General features: G+C 39.6%; 1 protein-coding gene across 22 annotated transcripts in view; it reads right to left on the reverse strand.

Annotated features, from left to right (window-relative positions):
• Nucleotides 1-23617, reverse strand: part of TNRC6B (trinucleotide repeat containing adaptor 6B) — a 135876-nt gene that overhangs the window by 19334 nt on the left and 92925 nt on the right. For 20 of the 22 annotated variants that reach the window (XM_061450774.1, XM_061450763.1, XM_061450755.1 and 17 more), the window contains 8 exons: nucleotides 23593-23614; nucleotides 22007-22351; nucleotides 14785-17118; nucleotides 13336-13494; nucleotides 9906-10084; nucleotides 8646-8720; nucleotides 7354-7399; nucleotides 338-486 (listed from right to left, as the gene is read on the reverse strand). In XM_061450774.1, coding sequence (XP_061306758.1) covers nucleotides 338-486; nucleotides 7354-7399; nucleotides 8646-8720; nucleotides 9906-10084; nucleotides 13336-13494; nucleotides 14785-17118; nucleotides 22007-22351; nucleotides 23593-23614 — 3309 coding nt within the window. The remainder of the gene's footprint in view (nucleotides 1-337; nucleotides 487-7353; nucleotides 7400-8645; nucleotides 8721-9905; nucleotides 10085-13335; nucleotides 13495-14784; nucleotides 17119-22006; nucleotides 22352-23592; nucleotides 23615-23617) is intronic. The other 2 variants (XM_061450764.1, XM_061450772.1) reach the window with 1 other exon arrangement.

A 23617-nucleotide genomic window follows, 5' to 3' on the forward strand; every position in this document is an offset into this window, starting at 1 on the left:
TCATAGCCAAAAGAATCACTGTGATGAAACCTGTAATGAATTTCATTGCTACTGGTAGTTTACCCTTCCAAGAAAAGCAAAGGGATTTCTTTCTATCTATATTAAGAGCAGTCTGTTCTAGGATAAAAAGCCTTATTCTCCCCAATAATTTAGTTTGTCTATGCACATCTGACACCTCTGTTTTACATACATGTTCATTCTACAAACATAACTCCCCTGCACCTTTTATTGCTGAGTTAGAAAAGGTTACTTGATTTTTTAGCATTTCCAGGGAGTAGTGTAAAAACTCGGACCTCACAGAAGTCGATATTAATTTATATAAAGGTATTTTTCTCACCTTCTCAAAATAAGGCCCACTATCTGTGGTTCCCATGTCTTTGGAATTAGATGGACGGAACCCAGATCGATCCTTTCTCATCATGTCATTAAAATCCCCAAGATTCATGGTTCGTTTATCTACTTCAAACTTCTTATCTGGGAGACCACCTGTGAAAAAAAGACGAAGATGAAATTAGTGCCAATAATCTCTACCATTATCATTAATGATGGCTGATGACAGTAAGTTTACAGCCAAAGGAAGTATCTTTAAGATTAGGGTATAAATTAGATCTGTCTTATAATTTAGCATAGCTACAGTTGCTATTAAAAGTGCTGAAAAATCAAAGTAGGCAGTTTCATTTTTAAGACTGAACAAGCCAATTTAGAGTTCAATGTGAATATTTCTCACAACTTACGTACAGATATAAACATATGCATTTCTACAGCAGCCTAGTTCAACTAATGATATTCACTTACACATAATTTTCAATGTCTTCTGAAATTCACACTGTTGGTATTCAGTATCTATAGAGACACCACTATTTAAGTTCTGTACTTAGCTTTTACTGGGTTTGGCATCAAGAAATAATTTCTCAAACTGCAAAACCATGCACATAATTTGATCACAACACTTCTGTAGTCATGCGAACTTAACTCTTGAACACCACAAATCATCTGGTACACTGTTAACTTCCAGACAGGCAAAAAATCTCCCTTAGTTTGTAGGCAATGATTACAAAACCAGTAACAGAGATACTTTTCAAACATCCCCTGCAGTCTCCTGCCATAGTTTAATGAGTAATCCAGTGGAACATGAGGAAGAGATGTCAGTAACAGACAATCAAACTGTAATACAAAGTGAATAAGACATCCCCTTTCTCTGTAAGCTTATCATCAGCCACATGCTTACTGAAGGAAGCTTTCTACCTTACACACTAAACAGCTACCAAGGAACCATTTCTGGGGTCATATTTGGCACCTGCAAGGTATCAGATACATAGTGCTATGTTGAAGTAGATGGAAAATATCTTTGCTTTAAAATATGGGCAGTGTGACAGAAATTAGCTTTACTGGTATTTTTAGGTTTAAGTAACTCCATTTAGTAGCACAGACGGCCTTTCCAAGAATGGTTTAAAAAGCCTGTCACCACAGTTAACCAAAAACTATGACTCTTCCAAAGAACTGATAGCTATCCTACCCTACAACTGACAAAACACAGTCTTTATCAAACAGAGCAGACAGCTCATCACACCAATACCTTCAAAACACTTATTTGTTCCTCAAAAAAGCTTCTCAAAGCCAGAATATTTTCTTAATGCTCCATCACAAACTGTTAATATTCATAGATATGTTATTGCCAAGAACATGTGAAATCAACCACTAATTAATTACATGGGGTTTTCCTGCTGGCACAGCTTTCAAAGTTCATCCAGCTTCATCCTCTCAGATGCCTTCAACATCATTTATCACAAAAACACTTGACAAATCTTGGCTTGTAACTGGAGTCATACTGACCCGGATGAGCTCATGTCTTCCTTGCATATCCTAAAAAGCTAGAACTAGCTCTGCAGAAGTAGTCACATAAAACGTCATCTACATCTCAATCCTGTCAATACCTACATCTAACAGCTACATACACACAATGCCAGCAACGCACTACCAAAAGGCTTTCATGCTTTAATTCTACACAAGGAAGCCCTGCCCATTAGTTGCCTGAAAAGAAACTGAAAGCAAGACCGAGTTGCATCACTATCTGAAATGAAACTGGGTGGATGCCAACACAAGCTGGCTAAGACACAGAAACACCCTTTCGTCTCTTCAGTTATCCTGGTGATCCAATCAACTCATCAAACATTACTGAATAATGCCTTGTGAAACTCCTTGGTAAATAACATGGAGAGCCTATAGCAGTACTTTTAAAGGGTTCCAGCACAGATATGCACGCCACCTAGTGCTGAGGCGCCTGCTTAAATGTCAATACAAACAAGGCCTTGCTAAGAGAGATGATTGCTTTCATTTATCCCATTCATAGAAAATTCTAATGCAACCTTGAAACCTGTTGCGTGAGCCTGTCTTTTGCACTTGCCAACAAAAGCTGTAAATAATGCAGGTGGCTGAAGACCTGCTTTACCTTACATATTACAAGACTACTGTTGAAATCTGGAAAGTCTGAATTTTACCCTCTGTGTAGGCAAGAACACTTGTGCATGAATAAACATGAAGCCTTAAATCCTCTACATGTGGAAATGCAGAACAGGTTAAAAGTCCAACCATCTTAATAAAAGACAACACTCCCATCAGTTATTGGATTTTACCCACTATTAACACTATGAAAAATGTAAAATGAAACAAGAGCTTGGAGGATGACATTCACACCCTAGTGAGGCAAAGACGACTGTTAACAACTCCACCACATTCACACAGGCCAAGAAGAAGAAAAAAAAACTTGAATTCTATATGAACAAAATGATATATAATGTGTTTTATACCAGGAGACAGGAAACAGAAACCACTGTTGATCAAAGTTACCTAAAATATTTGCAAATAACAGGCTCAACACAGTGAAAACACACATACCCCATAGGGTAACCCAAATGGGAGAAAAATCTCCCACATTTGAAATATTTTCTGCTTGACCACAAAACCAAAAACATTTTAAAGATACTCGGTTTTTACTTCTGCCATAAATTTACATCATCCAAGCCTACTGAGCAAGCACATGTACTTAGATATCCTATATGTTGCATATCAATGTACATATCATAAGGTGTTGCACGTGAATGCTGTATCTGGTTATGGTTTTGTAACGTATTTACAACAAGACAGCTGCATGAATTGCATCTGAATCAATAGAAAATGGAAATTAATTTCCCAGTCTTTACAGCTGACTTGAGTGTTCAGTGATCTGCAGAGGCTGCAATTAATACATTAAAAAAAAGAAATACAAAGGTGGCTGTCAAACAGAAGAAAGGAAAGGATGGAATATTACGTGGTCCTGACTAACTAATTACTGTAGCAAACCTCATGCTTCAGGACCTACATACTAGGAGGGATTTCAATGGAAAATGCGGTATCCTGTTTTCAAAGCAAAACAAGCTCCCCACTCAAAGGATTTGACAGAAAAATAATTTTAAAAGAGGAAGCAGACCTGCCTCAGGCATGCTACTGATCCATATCTCTTCTGCCTTGGTCACTAAATAAGAGTCACTCCAGCACCTTGCAACGACAGCAACACAGTTTTCAAAGAAGATGACTGAGACCAACATAGTAAGAGTTACCTACTGACAAGTGAAACTCTTTCACAATGCATGATGAGCAAAGCCAAGGTGCTCCATACATACCAAAGTTTTATTCAGTATGTTTGGTTCCCAAGCACAGATTTTACTCTAAGATCAATGTGCATTTATCCATAAATTGGGAAAATACCATGCTGGGAGTTCTCATTAGGATAACCTGGTATGTTGTAAGCCTGACTGAAAAATCAGATGAAGCACAAGCCTACTTCATAAGTAAGTCCAGCATTTAAAGTTTAGAAGTAGATACAGGCTGAGCAAAAGTTTATAGCTTTCCACAAGCAACTTCCATAAGCAACAAGAGTGAAACAGCTAAAGAGATCAGTAACAGAAAAGCATCAGGAAGATGTCACATTCTTTAACTCTGAAATGGAATACAAACTATAATAAATGCCTCTACCCAGGATCAAGGATGCCACCATTAATGATTATACTAAATTTAAAGAAGTGGAACAGATCAAAGTATGCAAAGACAAAGTATACAACGTTTCAGCATAATTCCACAGGATATGCTGAGCCTCAGCCATCTTTACTCAGAAGGCCTTATGGCCTTAAGGTACTTGAAAGCACAAAGTTCTAAAGGATCCAAAAGTTTAATTCGGCACTGAAGAACTATGAGAGCTATTATCAGCATAATCCAGGCTACCATCCTCTTCAGTTGTATGTTTTTAGATCTGTTCTCTGACAACAGCATCTGAAGGCAGATGAGAACTGAATATCCAAGAAGACAACTTACCTCTGTCTAGAAGATCTTTAGAGAACCATGATACAGTCAGAGCCTGAATTCTAGAGACGCTGTACTAAGTCAAAGTGCAGAGATCAAAAAAAATCTCTTACCTTCACCAAAACTATGTTGTGCTATATACACACATGCTTTAACACCTCTTATTGGGATCCTTAACTATTCAGAGAAAGAAAGCAACTTTGTGGAAAAAAAAAACAAACAAAAAACGAACTACATAATCCTCTATGAAGTGTGATATGCATTTTAAGAATGTAATGGATTCTAAGCTGAGAGAAACTGCAGCTATTTGGATTTCATTAGAGCAATAAATCTGGAGTTGATGTTAGATGTAAGTCTTGACTACCCCAACTCTACTTTTGGTACAAAGATTAATGAATATTCCCAATAAATGAAGTTTTCGGTTGGGAAAAACCTGACTACAGCATCACACAGGATGCTACAACAGTGGCAGATGAGGAAGTACTAAAGCTGGTGACAGCACTGATGCAAAGAGGGTTAATATCAGAGCAGACTTCTTGCAAGGCATAATACCGGAATAATCTGGTCAACAATACTAGAAAGGCACAGAAGAAGTATGGCAGAATCAGAATGGCACAGAAACTGCCGTAACAGCACAAGGGCCAGTTTCACAAGAACTGCTTCCTGTAGTCGCAAAAATGTACTATTCAAATCAAGAATTAATATTTACACTGCTTGCATTTGCAGGGTTTGAACTTGTGCTACTGAGTTTTCCACTGCTACCAAAAGTCCTACAGTATAGGTTCAATTTCAATCATGTGGCCATCATATCACTCAGACAGAAGACAGACAGAAAGTAGCATTCACTACTGCATTACTTTCTGGGGCTGGGGGAACACATCAGACTAGTCAACTGTCTTGACATCTGTAAAAACATCAACCCCAAGGTGGCATTTATCTAGGAGCAGAACACACAGCTTCCCCACTGTCACTGTTTGCTATTTAGATTAAAAAAATAATAATAATCCAGAAGTGAAACAAAAAGTTGCCACAATGACAGGACTGAATGCACCAAACTTAAATGTATATGATGCTGAAAAGGGACGATACTTAATATTTAGCACACATCCAGTCACACACCTGAAGATCAACTTCTATGGCAGGTAATATCTCAGGAGTACATAGATTATATCCTTAATGTTGGATACAGTCAACTCATATCACAGACCTCATGCTATTCTAGCATACAGCAATGAAATTTCAGAACATACTCTGAAAACTTGACTTGTAAACACCAATTTTAGTTGATCCAGTGATCCCACAGACTGCAGCCTGGCTCAGAACTACTTTTGCAGGTGGTTCTTCAGAGATGCCACCAAGGGATCATAAGTAATTAATTCAAATTACACTCTCCCACAGGAAATTTAGAACCACCAGCAGAAAAAGCATTGGTTCCAAGTCAATCACCTCCTCCAGCCAGCCTTCTCCTTCTTACCAAGTCCTTGCTGTGCTCTCGGCAGCTCTTTATGACTGTATGTGTCCCTATTTTAACTGAGGTAGACACTTTTGGCTCTTAGGCAAAAGTAGCTGAAAATAAGCTGCTTGGTACCAGAACGTTTTTAAATATGAAGCAAGTAAAATGGTTACTGTGTGACAGCATACTGTAGGTCTCAGGGATAATCCCAGGAGAGTCAGAATCAATGGTGTCCACATCTTCATAACAAACTTGATTTGCACTGATACAGGGATCCCTTCCACCAAGAGAACCACCACATACACACTCCCCTGGAGCCCATAGGGCATACCTCATCTACACAGGAAATTCACTGTTCTAGATGAGAGCTGAGAATACTAATGCTACTTCGGCATACCATTCATTGGAATAAGAATTACAAGACCTCTGGCTTTTGCCATTTTAACTGGAAAGAATTTAAGGCCTCTGTGACGTTCCCAACAGTTACAGAAATAGAATTAACATCTCCAAAGTTGTTGTTAGCTTTGTCCAGAGGCAAAGTCCTTTAAGTGGACTAGACGATCCGTCCTCCTAGCTATGGGTACGCAATGGATCTTCCTGCCTCTGTAGTTTTTGAAGAATCAAAACCAGAACAGATGTTAGAACAGGAATGAAACCCTATTTCCCTTCATAAGTATCAAACGCTAACCTTACTAAGCCTTTAAAGACTTGATAACAAATAAAATACAACAATCGAAATAGCAGGTTTGGATCATCTCTTTTTTAACATGCATTTTAGGGATCCTGTAGGGAAACCATCTCAAGTGGCAGAAGATTTCAGGAACCTGTGATATTTCCACTGCAATAATTTGACAGTGAACATTCAGAGACAATTTGGAGAACAAATGCAAAACCAAATCTGATTCCAAGATTTTAAATCAGTATTTCTGTGAAAGTGCACTATTTAGTTTGCTAAAGAAGAAAGTTATGACAAATTAAAAGGTGATTAAATGGGATTAATCCAAGTGGTCAATTCTAACTCCCATTTAAGACAGTGTTTTCCACACAGCCCATCCCACTTAAGCTGTGTGCAGTGTTGTGGTGAGGCTATGAAGAGTGAAAAATCTAGTTCTACTGAGCAGTAACTTGTAACAGCTTGAGGCAAAGCAATCGAAGAAATCAACTGCAGAAGACATTCTCTCTCACATCACCTCCAGGGACCTATGGTAATTGGGATGTTCTACTGCCAAAAACCAGTCCTCCTCTTCCACCAAATGAAAAGGGATCTTCACTTTCTTGAAACAGTAACAATGAAAACAAACTACATGTATCAAAACGGTCTTACAGAATGTCCCCTTCCACAAGTTATACCTCCATTCTGTACAAGTACATATCCCAGTCTTGCCTAGCAGTATCAGCTGTGTAACTATTCAAAGTCTACAGTCAAGGCACTGGATGCTATAACTCTACCCTTCTATTTGAGGAGTGCTAAAATCAAGATCAAACCTTTCCAAAACACAGCATGTCACCCACATAAAAATATTACATATGATCTCATATTTCAAATGCACTTAAACTATACTCACCTACAGACAAGTCCATCTTACTGCCTGGAATGTCCTCAGTTTGACTCTGGAAGAAAAAAAATTCAGTTCTGAATTCTATGAAATGCTGAGGAATGTTTCAGAAAGGTGAAATGAAGGAAAGGCATGCTTGTGCCAATCAAACTTTTGTTTTAAACTGAACACAAGGATTCTTGACATCATCCTGGACACAGCTCACCTCGACTCCCTAATGTTGTGTGTGACTAGTTTACTCATACGAAACCAGACACATGAACACATGCGACAGGCTGAGAAAGATGGATAGACAGCTGCTCTGCGAAATGAACCTCTGTCCTCATGTGCCAGTGGCTGAGAGATGAAACACTGAAAATAGCGGCCAAAAAGATAGCTCATCCTCATGACCTGTCAAGCCATCAAACCTTGAAAAGTGCTGCCAAGTTATGATTTAGTTGGCAGTCTGGGACAGGGTGTTCCCATAGCTTTCAGAAGCATCTACAGTCTAGCAGGCTGAGTTTGAGCTTGGGAGCCAACAGACATTACAAACTAATCCTAGTCAAGTCAGTGACAGTTTGTACAGCCCCGGGCTTCTCTCAGAACCTCTGCATTATCATCTTCCGCTAGCCTGCATTACATACTATGCCAGCTTCATAGGATGACAGTTGGCACAATATCCTGTAAAATGTTTTAAAAATTAGCATTTCAGAAGTTCTTAAAAAAAAGAAAAAATTATATGTAACTATTTTTAAGGTACCTCTCTGAAGATCTGTCTTTTCATGTGCCATTTGTTTATTCACTTTACCAATCAATCTCTACTGATTAATAATGAGCCCTTTTTCTTCTAAAAAGACCCTGCTACATATTATTTAAAATATAAATAGCCAAGACAGACACAGGGCTGTCAGTCTCCTTTTCCGATAGGTGGCTGAGACTCAGAATGAATAGCCTTGGACTAATAACAGATGTCTGACAATACAGCCAGTAGCCTCTAACCTGAGTGCTCTGAAGAGCATATTATGAAAATAAACTCCCCCCCCCAAGAAAACACCAAATGCTGTTACTATCAAGGAAATTACAAACTCAGAACAAAAGACGTAATAACTCTGAAGAGTCAAAGTAGATCTGGGGGTTTTCTAAGAAGCCATTCTGAAATGCTGAATATTCAGCTATTAAAAGTAGTATAATCAACATACTAGCATAGCAAATGCAGATAAGTAGTTACACACTGTTAAACAGCTGATCTTTTGACTTATCTGAAGTTTACTGACTTCTTTATTTCTAAAAGTTGGATTTCATATTTTAAAAAATTTACTTACTAGCAAGCCCATATTTGAAAACTGTTTGGATAAAGGGTTCATCCATGAATCACTATTTCCTCCTTTTAATGCGCACTGAAGAGAGGGGGAAAAAAAAAAAGACAAATATTCTTAAGCAACTTTTGGATTTCTTAAATTCTGTTTTTAGAAGTGTCAAATGATCCTGGTTTCAGAGAAACTTATTTCCTGAATAAAACACTAAGTTTTTGCACAGTTGGAAACAGTTACTAAATAATCTGTTTTATAAAATTGTTTACTGTTATGCATACCAAACTGAATGAACACTTCACGTGTATAATGAATGTTTCACAGCTTCAGTCTGGAATCTGCTATTTATGTTACGTATTTTTTTCTCTGTTACAGCCTAGTACATTCTTTAATCCACCACATATACAGAGGTAGACTTCTTCCCTTTAGGGTGATTTCTCTCACATGGGCACTGTGCTGACCTGACTCTCAATCTGACCTTACTGTAATTCACAGGTGATCAAACTGAAAACATTTCAACAAAAAAGAAAAAAATGTGGACAGTTGCGTTGGTGGTTATAATAAAAAGAAGGCTTTGAGTGAGAAAAAAAGTTCACGAGAATAATTTTGCAAAATGGGAATTGTAAAACTCCATACCATGTCACAACTATTTCCATGTCCTAGGAAGCTGCTCTGGACTTGCTTTTTGAGTTTGCCCTGCCTGACTAAAAGTAATCAAGGCATAGTCCTAATATTAATACAGTACCAAGTGTTACTGTAGTAGAGAACTTTAACACAAATGAACCTTAGAAAGCAATTTACTTAGGAGTATAGCCAAACTCCTGCTCCTGTGTGAGGCCAAAGGTCAGTAACAACAAACACAGTTCCGACCTAAACACAGAAGTCAGTAGAAATAAGAAGTGCACATGCCAAAGGAACTGTGGAATTCAAACTCTGGTAGGCTATGCAAAGAGAACTGCAGCAGCCTAACACAGACATGTCAACAAAAGAAGAGCAGTAGCCTTGGGATACTTACTGCTCCGTTTCATTTAGTAATGCGCTGCAGCTTACATACTAAAGGAATTTGACACTTCTGGCAGATTTGTTAGTCACAAGAAGTATAATACATTAAAACAAATCAAAAACCTCACATTTTTTACACTGTTGTAATAGGCACCTTTCTATCTGAATTCTGTAATACATTTTTAAAATAAGAACTATTATAATGCTCTAACAAATCAGTCATACTGCTTTCAGACAACACAGTAGCTATGAATCATTCAAGCATTTTACCTTCATTTGTGTTTTCTTTCCTCCTTGCCCCCAGCTTGTTGAGTTGTGGGAGGAATTGCTTCCCTGAGAGCCTGCTGTGTTCCAGACTCCTCCCTCCTCCTCCTCTTCCCAGCTGGAATGACGCGTTCCTGTCACTGGCCCATCACTCTCTCCCCAGCCATCTTGCATAGATTTAGAACCTTTAGAAAAAAGAAAGAAGCTTAAAAGCAGTCTACAATATCACGCAGTGGTGATTTGCTACTGAAATATTAGCTGAGATCATCAGAACCCCAAAGGAGTTAAAAAGAAGTGTCTTCACTCTAACAGCTCTAAAAACTTGTGCATGAATCCCCAAACCCAAGAGATTTGGTGGCATGTTAGCATGTCATGTTTTGCAACTATTTTAAAGCAATAAAGATATAATAACCATAGGGACCTCTTCTCGTATACAGATAGAGCTGCACTGGGATTTCTTTCAAAGGCAATATATTATCTTCTAGTGTAAATGAAAGAATTGAAGGAGACTTAAAAACCAAGGGTGCTGAGGACTTTGGTTCGGGTAGTTTATCAATTATTTCTTCTCTTGCTTCAAAACCTTAACACTTCCCTTGCATTAAAGTCTTCCACAAAACTACAGAACTTTAAGGAGTGACAACTAAATAGAATGTGAAGGAAAAGAAGCGACATTGTGCTCCAGTATATGTAACACCGAAAGTAGCTTCATGTGAAAAAAAAACAAACCCAAACTTCTCTGCTTGAATTTCTATTTTAAACAGTGTCACTAAAAAGACTTACGAGCAGTGCTGTTTAAGTAGATAAGCCACTACCAAAAAGCTACAGCCATTTCACCATATCATCTCAATCTAAGATTTTTTCCTTGTTTCTTTTCTTGCTGTTACTCTCTAGCACTGTCAGGCAACTCTGAATTCTAACCTCTGCCAACAAGCCACCAAGAGACCAAATCCTCATCTTGTCTACTGCCCAGCTGTTCTCCTTCCTGCTTAAACTCTTCACTCTGCATATTTATTCCCTGAGCATTTATATCCTTTTAAAAAGATTTAAATCATCATCACCTTTTTCATAACAAATTCTCAAGTTGTCTGGGGTTTGAGTGTGGAAATCAGGGATAAGGATATTAACACACATAGCAGAAAATCTGAATATAAAAAAAGTCTGGAACTGCACTTAGCCTATTAAAGGGAACACTACCTTGATGACCCTGGAAAATAAGCACAGCAGCATTTCATGGCAGTTTAAGAGCTATCTCAAAATCCATCATAAATAACTCAGATACTTCCCAGGAAACATAACTTTTGGAAGTTATTTGTGTACCAAAATTGAGGGCTGCTTAGGAAACATACTGGTCCAAGTACAAAAATTTACCTCTTGACCCTTTAATCATGCTATTTACACAGAAAAGGCTACATTTAAAGATTATGACTTCAGAGTCAAGAACTTCATCTGGAAATGTCATATATCAGACAGATAGTCTCTGCAGCTTTCATTTATTTCCAGCCACTGTTTTGTTTTTTTTTTAATATACTATGATCCTGCTTTTAACTACATGACTATAATTATTTCTCTCCATTGACAGCTCTCAGATCTGAGATACTTGAACATGAATCTCGATAGTAGTGTAAAGATGGGTTGTCTGCAGGATTCCTACTTCATTTCCTGCATTTGTTGAGTGAGGAATCACAAAAAGCTATAGAAAGCAAAGGAAACTTTCAAGTTAAAGAGACATAATGGTGTTACAGAAAACTGAATTTATTCCTGCTTCTGCCAGAGGATTCCTATGCAATGCTGATACAACTATGTAAATCCTTTTTTTTAACAGGTGGCAAGATCTGTGCTTCCTTTCTTTGGCTCTAATCTCTTCCCGTCACTGCTTATCTCAGTTTCCTGTCCTTACCTTTGACCATAAATTATGCCTTTGCAAGCTCTTTGAGCCAATTTCTTCTTCTAACTTATATAATACATTAAATATCTCCCCTTAATCCCCTGAGTAACACTGCTTTCTTTTGGGTGCCAATTAGAAATGAGTTGAGGGAGCAGTCACAGAACACAGAAAAATTAAGACCTCAGCCCTTGAACTTGTGACCTACTACACCCCAACCTGAAAGAGCCATCAAGGGCAAACTGCCTGTATTTTGCTCCTCTAGAGCTGGGAACAGCTTATGTACAAAACGGTACACATCTGCTGCAGCTTTCTGCTTGTGTCACACATGCAGAGAAGTTAGGACAAGCAAGTGACCATGCATAGTCTTTTAAGTCTCTCTTAAGTACTAACAAGTCCATAGAATTTGGAATGGATCATTAGCATTTCAGAGGCTCTTATTTTGGTCATATGTAGGTGGCTTTTTACAGATGAAAAGGAAAGAGATTCACCTAGAAAAAGTTTAGCATCCTGGGAAGGGCCAAGTTTGTGTAGCAGGCACAGTAAGCACTACTGCCATCCGTGAAAAGCTGCTATATAATATTAACTCTAAGAAAGCAATACTTTTTTCCCAGTTTTGTTTCATAAATGGCCAACTGGGGTGGGAAGAAGGGAGAACAACCCGACAGAACACATCTGAATAGAGCATTTCATTCCAACCAATTACATGTTGCAAAAGCAACTTGTAAATGAAAACAGTTTTACAGTGGGTATCATTACTCAAATTCAGTTAACCGTCATGTATTATCATTATTTCCTATGGGAAACTTCATATCCAAGTTATTACTGGCTTTGGCAGTAACACTGCTATGTTGTATCAGCAGGTGATCGCTTCTGTTTGTTGTACTTCGCTTAAAGAGAGTGAAATAAAAATTCTACAGCTTATATCAGAAGGAATAACTTCCACAAAAATAAAGCTCTTAATACAGCAAAATTTTATCTTCAAAGTGTATTTTTTAAAATATTTCGACATCATCTCATTCATGAGCACCACAGCTGCAGGTAGGTAGTCAGAAAAACAGTAATCCCTTTAGGTTCAACAACAGAAGAAAGTTAAGTTCTCAAGAGATATGATTTTTCACAACCATACAATAAAAAATAATCTATTCAAAGGCAAGTTGCATTACACCTAATGGCCTCCACACTGAAATCTGTGCATTCCCTGATATGATCAGGAAAAGTGATTTATCACTTAACAAATTTGTATGCTGAGTGGGCAGCCAGAGAAGGAAAGACATTTTGAGGAAAAGACACACTTCCTCACTCAGATGCTCTCATGTTTCAACACTTCCACAAATCGGAACTGCCCATTTAATTGCTCGGTTAAGAAATTTTTCATTACCTTAAAAGATGGTTCCAGTCATTTGTAAACAATCATTCATTCATCAGAATCTTACTGATTCAAAGTGTTGCTTCTAGGCCTCAGATAACAATTCCTGCATGGGTGACCCATATCAAAAGCCCAAACACTAAAAAGCACCACTGCAAAGAAATTGGTATCTGGCCTATACTCACTAGATTTCATGGCATTCGGGGCGTTGGAAGGTGCATTCCCCCAGCCTGTTGTTGATGCTGCTGTATCATCTACTTCACCCCACCCGGGACTTGTTTCATTTGGCTCACCCCAGGCGGACGTACCATTATCTGGAGCAGGTGGAGTGCTTTTGCTCCAGACTGCACAAAGGAGAAAGAGTTTTCATTACAGACCGTTTAGACAATGAACTATTCGCTGCAGTGCAGCACCACATCATTCATCTATTACTTCATTCTTTCTGTTGAGGACTTTAGGTTCTCAGTAACATGGATGCAACAGGATTGACAACTGTTCACATCACTGAGAGCAGGCACTAACTTCCATGGATGAAAAGGAAGAGAATGCTATGTTGAGTAATATTCTTCTCCAGGTTAAACACGTACCCTACATCAAATGCTGTCCTATCTGGTGAACTTTTGTGACTAATGAAAAGCACCAGATTAACCCAGGTTTTTATATATGATGAATAAGAACATATTTGAAGTATGTATTAAAACAAAACTATTTTCTTTAAAGCACGTTTATGTCACAGAAGAGATTACATAACAGAAACATCTTAATATATTCCCAGGCTATGTAGCTTTTCCTTGTCCTTATTTCGTAGAATATTTTCCTAAGTATCCTTTACCATACAACATAGCCAAATTGAGCTAAAAACCCCACAGACTAGCTCAAGTGTTAAATGAGTGCTCCAGAGCAAAAAGTTTAACAAAAAATAAGTAAAGAATTTCTCCCCGATTCTCTGATAATAAAATATGAAAGAAATGTGATTTGGCTTGGAAAAAAGGAGGCTCAGGGGATACCTTATCACTCTCTGCAACTACGTGAAAGGAAGATGGAGTGAGGTAGGCCTTCTGTCTCTTCTGCCAAGTAACAAGCAATAGGACAAGAAGAAATGGCCTCAAGTTGCGCCAAGGGAGGTTTAGACTGGAGATTAGGAAAAAATTTATCCCAAAGGAGTTTTCACGAATTGGAACAGGCTGCCCAGGGAAGTGGTTGAGTCACCATCCCCGGAGGTGTTTAGAAGACTTGCAGATGTGGTGCTTAGGGACATAGTTCAGTGGTGGACTTGGCAGTCCTGGGATAAAGGTTGGACTCAATGATCTTAAATGTCTTTTTTCCAACCAAAATTATTCTATGATTCTATAATTCAACCTGTTCTTCAGAGTTCAGATTGAATATGCGCATTTGTCAGCTAACATTTTCTTTCACTGGCAAGCTGACCAGTTTTCAGGTCACAAGTACTGAAGCACAACAAGCAGAGGACCGATTGATTCAAATTTTAAAGACATAAGCAAATATTCAAATAAGAATCTGGTTTTCTCTATGGAATAAAACTACTGAGAATTGGAGGCTACACAAGGATCTCTTACACTTCCAGGTTACATTAAGATATAGGAGCTTGAGGAAGAAAGGAACAAGACTACTACCTGATGCTTGCGATTTGCTAGTCACTGGAGTAGGCAGGCTCTGCTCCCGTGGGGCCTGTCCTCCTTGTGAGTTCTTGTCCCACAGGTTCACATTCTTGTAGTTATAACTGCTAGGATCTCCCCATGCTGAAGTGCCATCATCAATATCCATTTTCCGACTGATTGACTGTGGCGAAGGCTCTTCCCAGCCACTAGGCTCCTCCTCTTTGGGGGCAGCTTGTTGTGGTCCACTGTTCCAGTTTGGGTTTGGAGGTCGCCCGTTACTTGGAGTTTGGGGCGGTGGACCCCAGGAACCAGAAGACTCCTGCTGTTGCTGCTGGTGCTGTTGCTGCTGCTTGTTCCAGGAGTTGGGCTGTCGACCCGTCTCATTCCACGTTGAAGTTCTTTTACAATCATCCCACCCACCTTTTGAAGCAGCGCTTGTATTTGCACCATTACCCCAAGTTCCAATCTCATTCTGCCCACCTTCACCCCAACCAGACACTGGCTTGTTTCCTGTACTTTCCCAGTTGCTGTTCTTTGTTTGGTCAACTTCCTCTCCCCAACCGTTCTTTCCAGAAGACCATCCTTGATTAGACTGCCGTCCACCCCACCCCTGATCCTTACTACTGGAATTCTCATTCCAAGAGGAAGATGATTTTTCTTCTGTTCTTCCTCCTCCTCCCCAATTAGAAGAATTGGGGTTCTTATAGTCATTCCATCCTCCAGTATTTTTGGGGTCCTTCCACTCCGCTGGGGTTGAGAGCTCACCCCATCCAGACTTGATTTGATTGCTTTGGCTGGGTACATCGCCCCAGCCCCCTGAGTTCTTTGTCTGTGTGGCAGAGCTCTCCCACCCCTCAGTTCCTTTATCAGACTTCCCCTCGGGCCGTGGCATCTCTTCAATATCCCACACGGTATCTTGCTTAATTTGGGTTTGGCCCCAGCCCGTGTTTGAAAGCACTCGGGGGTCCAAATCAGTCCTGCTCAGCAAAGTCTGCAAGACTGCCTGGCAATCAGGATGCGTAGGCCTATATGATCGGCGTCCGGAATTGTGACTGTCACTGCTTCCTGCTTTGTGGTTGCTTCCAGTGCTTTGACCGCCAACCTCACTTCCTGCAGAGCTGGAAGATCTTCCCCAACAGGGAGCCTGGGAATTGCCTTGGTTTTCAGGAAGAGGGTGGCCTTTTTGATTGTCCCATGCTCCAGTGCTAGAATTTGGTTGGTTTGGACCACTCCATTCTCCAATCTTCAGTTCATCAGACCCAGACAGCTGTTTCCATTCTCCCTGAGAGACCCCAGATGTTAATTTGTTCCCTTCACCCCATTTGCTTTCATTTGCATGCTGAGGGCCAAAGTTCCAAGACCCACCACCCGTAGACCGGTTACTGTTATCCCAAGAATCACTTCTTGACCCATTAGGTTTTTGAACAGAAGCTCCTTTCCAGGAGTCCTCTCTATCCTTTCCATTGTTCCCATGGTTTCCAGAATTGCTCTGTCCAGAGGCTGTGTCAGTTCCAGAAGACCCCCTAGCTGTACCCCAAGATCCAACACTCCCAGTCTTTCTTTCTCCAGTGCTTTGTGAAGGGGTGTCAGTGCTCCTGGAAGGGTTCCCCAAGCCCATTTCAAAGGGCATTCCCTTATTCTCCATAGGGTTTGGTGAACTTAAGTTCAAGGAGTTAGTGTTTCCATTTTTTGGTCCATCAGTGTTATGAATTTGAGCCTGTTCTCTGCCAGAGACAAAGTTAACACCCGCATTTTCCATCTTTGACTGCTGTTCCCTAGAGGTCTGACCTACTGTGCTAATCTGTGCATTGGAGCTACCACTATCAGATTCCAAAGTCCCTTTCCTAGAATTGCCCTCTTGAACCAGTGCTGGCCAAGCAGATGGGTTGCTATTTGGGTTAAAGTTGCTGAAGCCAGTACTGGGACTGATTCTATCTTGGCCACTCAAGTTCCTCCAATTACCTAGTCCATTGTTACTCTCGGCAGCAGGGTTGGAAGATTGAACAGATTTAGCCTTGGGATCAGATTTCCAGGCCCCAAGATTACATTCGTTTCCAGCGCTTCCAGACTGGCACTGGCTTCCTTTTCCTTTGTTACTAGTGGTGCTTCCTGGCAGAGCGTTCTTCTCCAGGCCAGGGTTCGAGGCACTGTTGTTATCGGTGGTGTTTTCGGAAGAAGACTCAGCATCTTTGCTGGCAATACAAGGCCACTCTTCCATGTCAGACCCGTCTACAATCACCTTGTCCCAGATGTGAGTTGGGTTGGCGTTGGTGCCGCTGTTGGAGGAGGCTCCAGGACCCCAAGTGGAATTTGCATAATTTGAAGCAGCAGCACCTCCAATTGCTGAATCTAAAAAAAAGCCAAAAACATACCCAAAGACGTCATTAAAAAACAGTGTTATTTTCAAGCACTGAACATCACTAACTACTGTTTTCATTAATAAGAACACTTCCCTCAAACATGTAATAAAGTTGTTTTGGAAGAATATTAGGCTGGAAAACACCACTGAAAATACTGATGAAGAACTTCAACAAAATTCCCATAAGCATATTGTGGGCATCTGAATTCACCTTTGACTCACTACTTTTACTAACAGTCCAGCTCTAAGTTCAACAGAATAATTATAACCCAGTTAATTACAATTACTGCTCCTGGTTGTAGACTTTTCAAACAGACATTTAGAATCAGCTTCAAATATCTTTTTCAAGTTGATTCTGCTACAAAGAACTTCTTTCAACCCTTTGGAAAACAAACAAATTTGCTTCCAAAAGTTACTGTAAAGTGGAAGAGTCCAAAGCTACATAAATTACAATTCCTACGTAGTAATGTGCAAGCTGCATTCAGTATGTAATTACACCACATCTGTGTCACTGCTATATTTACCCTAGAAACCACAGTTTGTGGTTTTGCGAGCAGCTAAGCTGATCTCTGCCTCTGGATGGAGGCTAGTAAGAGACCTTACTTTTTCTCCTCTCTCACCAGCTCTACCTACTTCAAGTTCCCCAAGTTTCACAGCACATTTGTGACAGTTCTTTACACAAAACTGTCCACTTTTTGATGGGTTAGCTTTTTGCTGGCTTAGCACATTATACAGGGTAACTTGCAAATTCAGTGAGCTTTGGAGTCACTGTAAGAAAATCAGCAGGATGAACGACAATGAATAGGGCACCTTTCTTTCATCTGTGGTGAACTATTATTATGTCCTATGTGCATGACTTCACATGGACAAGATATTTGCATATATTTTTAAAGCAGATATAAATCAACACAGTGACACAATGGATGAAAGCCTATGTCAATGCTGGCAGCACGATGTCTGCATATATGCACGTTAGCATCATTAGTTTAAAATGCCAGCCATGATTCCCTTGCTATCCACATAATTACTTGTGATCCTCTAAATAATTTAAGTCCATTAGTACTTCAGTGTTGTTCTCTATATAGCGTTATACTCATTTTTCTATGTATTTTTAATACCAAGGGACCCTAAATTGCCCTCCTCACCACAAATTCCCAGTGATGAAGACTAAACACTCTCCGTTCTACAGAACCATGTACGCTAGGTACAAAACCATGTACCTAACATATTAGTCTTACTCAGTTACCCCACCCAACCAATTTAACTTATTCTGCAGAGCATAAAGGTCATAGTAATATCTGCATCAGTATTTAGACCTGAATATGTATTTTGTTACTACCAATATTAGCTGATATGACAGCATCCAGGAAAATAAGGTATAATCACAAAATTGAAGAATGGTATGAGTTGAAAGGGACCTTAAAGATTATGTAGTTCAAACGCCCCTGCACAGGCAGGGACACCTTCCACTAGACCAGGTTGCTCAAAGCCCTGTCCAATACTGACCTTAAAAAACATGTATATCCCCTCCCCTTCCCCCCCCCAAGTGTCTATGTTACATATTCGAAACTGAAGACCACAATTTCTGGTTGCTAATACCGTTAACAGAAAATGAACAGATTGGCTTTCAGCACCTGTCTCAGGCTTTCTGTTTATTAGCTTAACCAATGAACATCCACTGAATGCCTTCCGGATCACCCCTTATGAAGGGCCACCAATAAGTATCTAGACTTCACAGCAAGGTTAGAACTCTTTGTACACTTTGAATACTGATGAACAAGTCAGCCTTAATCCATTAAACCCTAGCCACCAAGATCCAAAAGACCAAGCCGTTCCCATACATGTTTCTGTTGTTGCCTTTACCTTCTTACAGGCAAACTTAACAATAGCAAGGAAGTGTGACTTTTGACTGGTATTTAATCTTTTTCGTACACTAATGCTTCTATGCATTTTGATTTAAAAACATTCTGATTAGACCAATCACAGGAATAGCTTAAGGAGAACAGCCAAAGACAAATTCTACTGCTGTCTTTTGAACTTATCAATGATTCAGCGCATGACTGATGCACAGGCCGCTATGTAGCAAGACCTCCACACAGGTGATTTTAATAAAGCTTTTCACATTTTATTTCTGTGGAGACATTCTAAAAGTATTAAGATGGGGATGTTCGCTAACACAGTATACTAGATCACAATTTAACAGATTGCCCTATAAAAAGCCAGCCTCCCCTGCTATATTTGACAGTGGCAACAAAATTTTGGCGATTTACGGTTTTGTCGAAAGATAATGGGTAAGGGCTCTTGGTTTCTTAAACTCCTCCTTAATAACAAACATGTTGAAGATAAGCAAGTTTCTGATCTGACTAGAATAAAATTAAAAAAAATTACTAAATTATTACTTTTAAAGATGAAAGTATGGAATTGAAATAAAGTACTGAAATGGGGATGCAGTTTTGCTGTGAGAGACGGTGATGATTCTTAGAGGGTACTGTAACTACTGAAAGACTTTCACCGATAAAATTTAAGCTCTGTTTTCCAAAATCATCTTGCATATCCTGAATATAATTGGTATTGGATGAATTATACATACCACCCTCCACCCCAACCCCTGCTATTGCTATGAGACAACAGTAAACTCAGCGTCATCTTTCAGGGAACTAGAGCTTTGCCATCTTACAGAAGCATTCCAATTCTGACAGAAAAAGATCCATGTAGAAAAGGATTATGTACTAATTTTTTGTGTTGAAGCCTCACCAACACCTTCTATAGCTAGCTGGCAAATAGAACATCATGAAGCAGTAAGTAAGCTGCACTGTCTTCTCCTTTGGGAACCTGTCTTTTTTTTTTTTAATGGGGGCTGAACTAATCACAGTATCAGTGCATAAGTGCCTGACAGAACTGGGCCCAATTTGCCAACAGCCAGGATTTCAGATGGCGCTAATGATGCGCAAAACAGATAGCAACACTGTATCTCCACAAGCACGTTGATGGAGCACTTTAAGTGACAGCCCTGGCCTATCTTGTCCAGCTGCTCATTCCCACTCCCCTGGCACACATATTCCAACTTGCTAGCACGTTTCCACTGACATTCAGTGAGCTGAACTGGTAATCACCCAGGCTGACGTTAGCTTTAAAAAACCAACCTGGCTTAATTTTAATTCAAGACAGCTTAATTATCTGTTATGGTGCCCAAAGCTGGATGGGGTGAGGCAGGTCTAAAGGACCCGTGTATTTCTCTTCAACGCTCCTGACTTACACCAGGGTAAAGCAACTAACCATTGGCATAAGAAGCTGCCCTATCAATAAAATATAAACAGATAGTTGTAAATGTACCATTAAACTGAATGTAAAAATATGAGAATACATTAAAACAAAATTTTGGTCTTGGAAAAACAAGTACTGGGTGCCAAACTCATTACACAAAACTTTAAGGAGCCCCTAAAATACTTCAAAATAGTCTTCATATAGTACATCCAACAGCGAATAAATGCTGTTCATGAGAAATTTTGTAAACTTTTAGAATGCTTCACTACTATCAAGTCTCTTTTGTCAGTCTACTGCAATCACTGTAAGGTATACAAATGCTGACATAATGCTAACATTTTACATACAGTCAACAAGACTTTGGGGTGTGGGTTCCCCACCCCCACCCCCCCTTCATCTTTCAGCTGTTTTATCAAAATCAGCCATCTCTTTAGAGATCTGGTTTTTGAACTGATTAGCTAAAACTTTGCCACTGTAGTTTAAAATCCCCTCCCCCTTAAATAGGCAACATCAAAGATAACAAGATAAATAATCTGTCAAACAGGGATTTATTACAAAGGAATTCAAGCATTGAAACCACAAACCAAGCAGAATCATTCATTTTCCTAGAATCCTTCTAATAAAGACAGCCATCCCATCTAGCTTGCTTGATTCTGGAGTTCCAAGCCACTTCAGAACTGTAAAAAGTCTATGCTCTCCAGGACTGCGGTAAAAAAGCCATCCCATTAATCTGGATGGTTTTCAAAGGCAAGTCAGACATAGTGGTATCATTATTTTCTTTTTCTGATTTTCAAGCATTTATTATTTCTTTTTTAAACACCCTCATTGGCAGAACTGAAGCTGTCCTTGACTTCTCAGATCACCTAAGTTTTTCTTTAGAAGGCAGACAGATGTCTTGAGTGGTATTTTGTTTGTTCTACTATAATAACTTTCAGAAGGAAATATTACAATTACTGCAATTCCCCAAGGGTCTAAAAAATTCAGGAGCAGTCAGACACTCATAAAAAAAATCTTAAAATCAATTTATCTTCTAGAATTCAAAGTGAACAGAAAAGTAAAAACAGGACAGTCACTGCTTTTATAAAAAGGCTTATCTAAGGAGAAAACCAAGATTGTTACTAAAAAATAGTCAGGAGCAAGAGGATCAGCTTTCTATTTCATCTAGGTGAGAAGTGACAGCCACCTGACATCTGCAGACTTCCTATCTACATGTCTGTTTTGCTAGATGGTATAAAAAAAGTGACAAGGAAATTCATGTGATCAAAGAAACCTGAAGAGCTATTAAGAACCACTCAATGACAACCATAAAATGCTATTCATCCATGCACTGGGTGTACCTTGTTGTGGTCTTAAAGCTTTACAGCATAAAATTCAAGCCACCCATTACATGTTTAAAAAAAAAAAGAACTCTCTCTCTTGTTCCATCTATTAGTAAAACTTGCAGTCACTGCTTCTAACAGCAAGAGAAAAGTCTATATGCTAAAATAGAAGCTCTCCAGAAGCCATCTGATGAGTTTTTTTTATATAATGATACGCTTATGCACAATTTTAGCGATCCCTTTCCTGCCATGCACACACACACGTTCATTTAATACTAATATTATTATTACTTGCCTGTTGCAGTCCCACTGTCGCTCTGCAGCAGTGCTCCTGTCACTGGTTGTGCGTTGTTTGGGTTTGCTCCTGGTGCTGTTGGGGGAGGAGGCCCTGCTCCACCCCCAAGGAGCATACAGGATGGCGGAGGGGGCTGCCCACGTTTCAGTAACACTTTGTGGTCCTGCTGGCAACGGAATCGCGGCGGCACCTCCCGAGGCATGTAGCGGGCGGCGCTTGGCGGTTGTCCGTTCGGCACTGCCACCCTTTTGGCATTGTTGCCACCATTGACTGGTGGCGATGGAGAGTTGCCAATTGGGCTGGCAGCCACTGGTTGGCTTAAACTTGGTTTCGTCACTTCGGGCACTGAAAAACAGGAAGAATGGAAATCAGAAACTTTTCCACTTAAACCTGTGCTAGCTGCAAGAACTCACTGTGACTCTTTCCTCTTAAAATTCCATTCTTCTCTCAAATGCTGTGCAACTTCAACTTCATCAAAGAGCAGGGAATAAGCAGTTAGCAGCAAACCTCTTGCTTCCATGTGCATTTCTGTACCCCAGTCTGAAACTCTATCCTCAGCAAGTATTTTGCTCTAAGCTCCAAATTTCTTGGAAATGTACAGCTGGCAAAGAGTATCACCCTGGGCAATGAGTCATTTAAAAACATGAGCAGTCAAACAGAACTGGGTCCATCTTCCCAAGTCTGCTTCTCTCCCCTGTTCCCCAACCTTCAAGTGGTTTTTGGATTGTTTACGCATCACCCTTATGGGAGATCTGAAATCAGATCCCAAGTTTTCACCTGCTTAAGGCATACATAGCCACCACCAAAACAAACAGACGGGAGAAAAAACACCACCCTCCTCTTAGAGTTAACAAATCCAACTTCTCTGTACTGCTCTGAAGTAAGACAGTACTAGTTGACTCCCACCCGAAAGGCAGTCCTACATACAGCATTTGTTCTGAGCTCACATAAAGTTTCCCAGCTGGTCACCAGGTGCCCCTATAAGCAAAGACAAGCTGCTTCTAAAGGCTATTATGCATTAGAGAAGAGGAAAACCACAAACAAATCCTTGAGGAAGTAACATCATCACAGAATCTGCTTTCGCTATATAGGCTTCAATGCCCAAATCCACAAAAAAGGTGGTGTTAGCTGAAAAATCGAGTTACTATCTTAGTTCCCTTCTGTCAATAACGGCAATTTCCCCACATATTTTTTATAAAATTGACAAACAAATCAAGATTAAATATATTTTTAGATCAGCTAAATAAACTTGGCTTTCAAGATTCTCTAACATCAGTCCTGCCTTATCTGTTGGACTTTTTGGTGCCTTAAGTTCCCAAACCCAAGCCATTTTAATTCACTTTGGTACCTCACTATAAGCAGTGTTTTCCCTGTCTTCCATTCAATTTATACAGGTGGATTTTGTGTACATCTATACTTGTCTAAAACCTCTGCAAACCCGAAAACTAAATACTTCAGCTAATCTATTTTATCCACAATACTCATCTTGATTCATAACTGCCCTTCTTTTTACAATAATTCTGATCAAGATCCAAGTCTTGGGCTCAGGTTGATAAAAAATATTCTTTAGAATCAAAGATTCTTACCTTTGGTTTTTTGATCTGTGACCTG

This window comes from Pezoporus flaviventris, unplaced genomic scaffold (genome assembly GCF_033815535.1).
Source record: "Pezoporus flaviventris isolate CSIRO_AGI_PZ_B2104156 unplaced genomic scaffold, CSIRO_AGI_Pfla_v1 ptg000011l, whole genome shotgun sequence".
Lineage (NCBI taxonomy): Eukaryota > Metazoa > Chordata > Aves > Psittaciformes > Psittacidae > Pezoporus > Pezoporus flaviventris.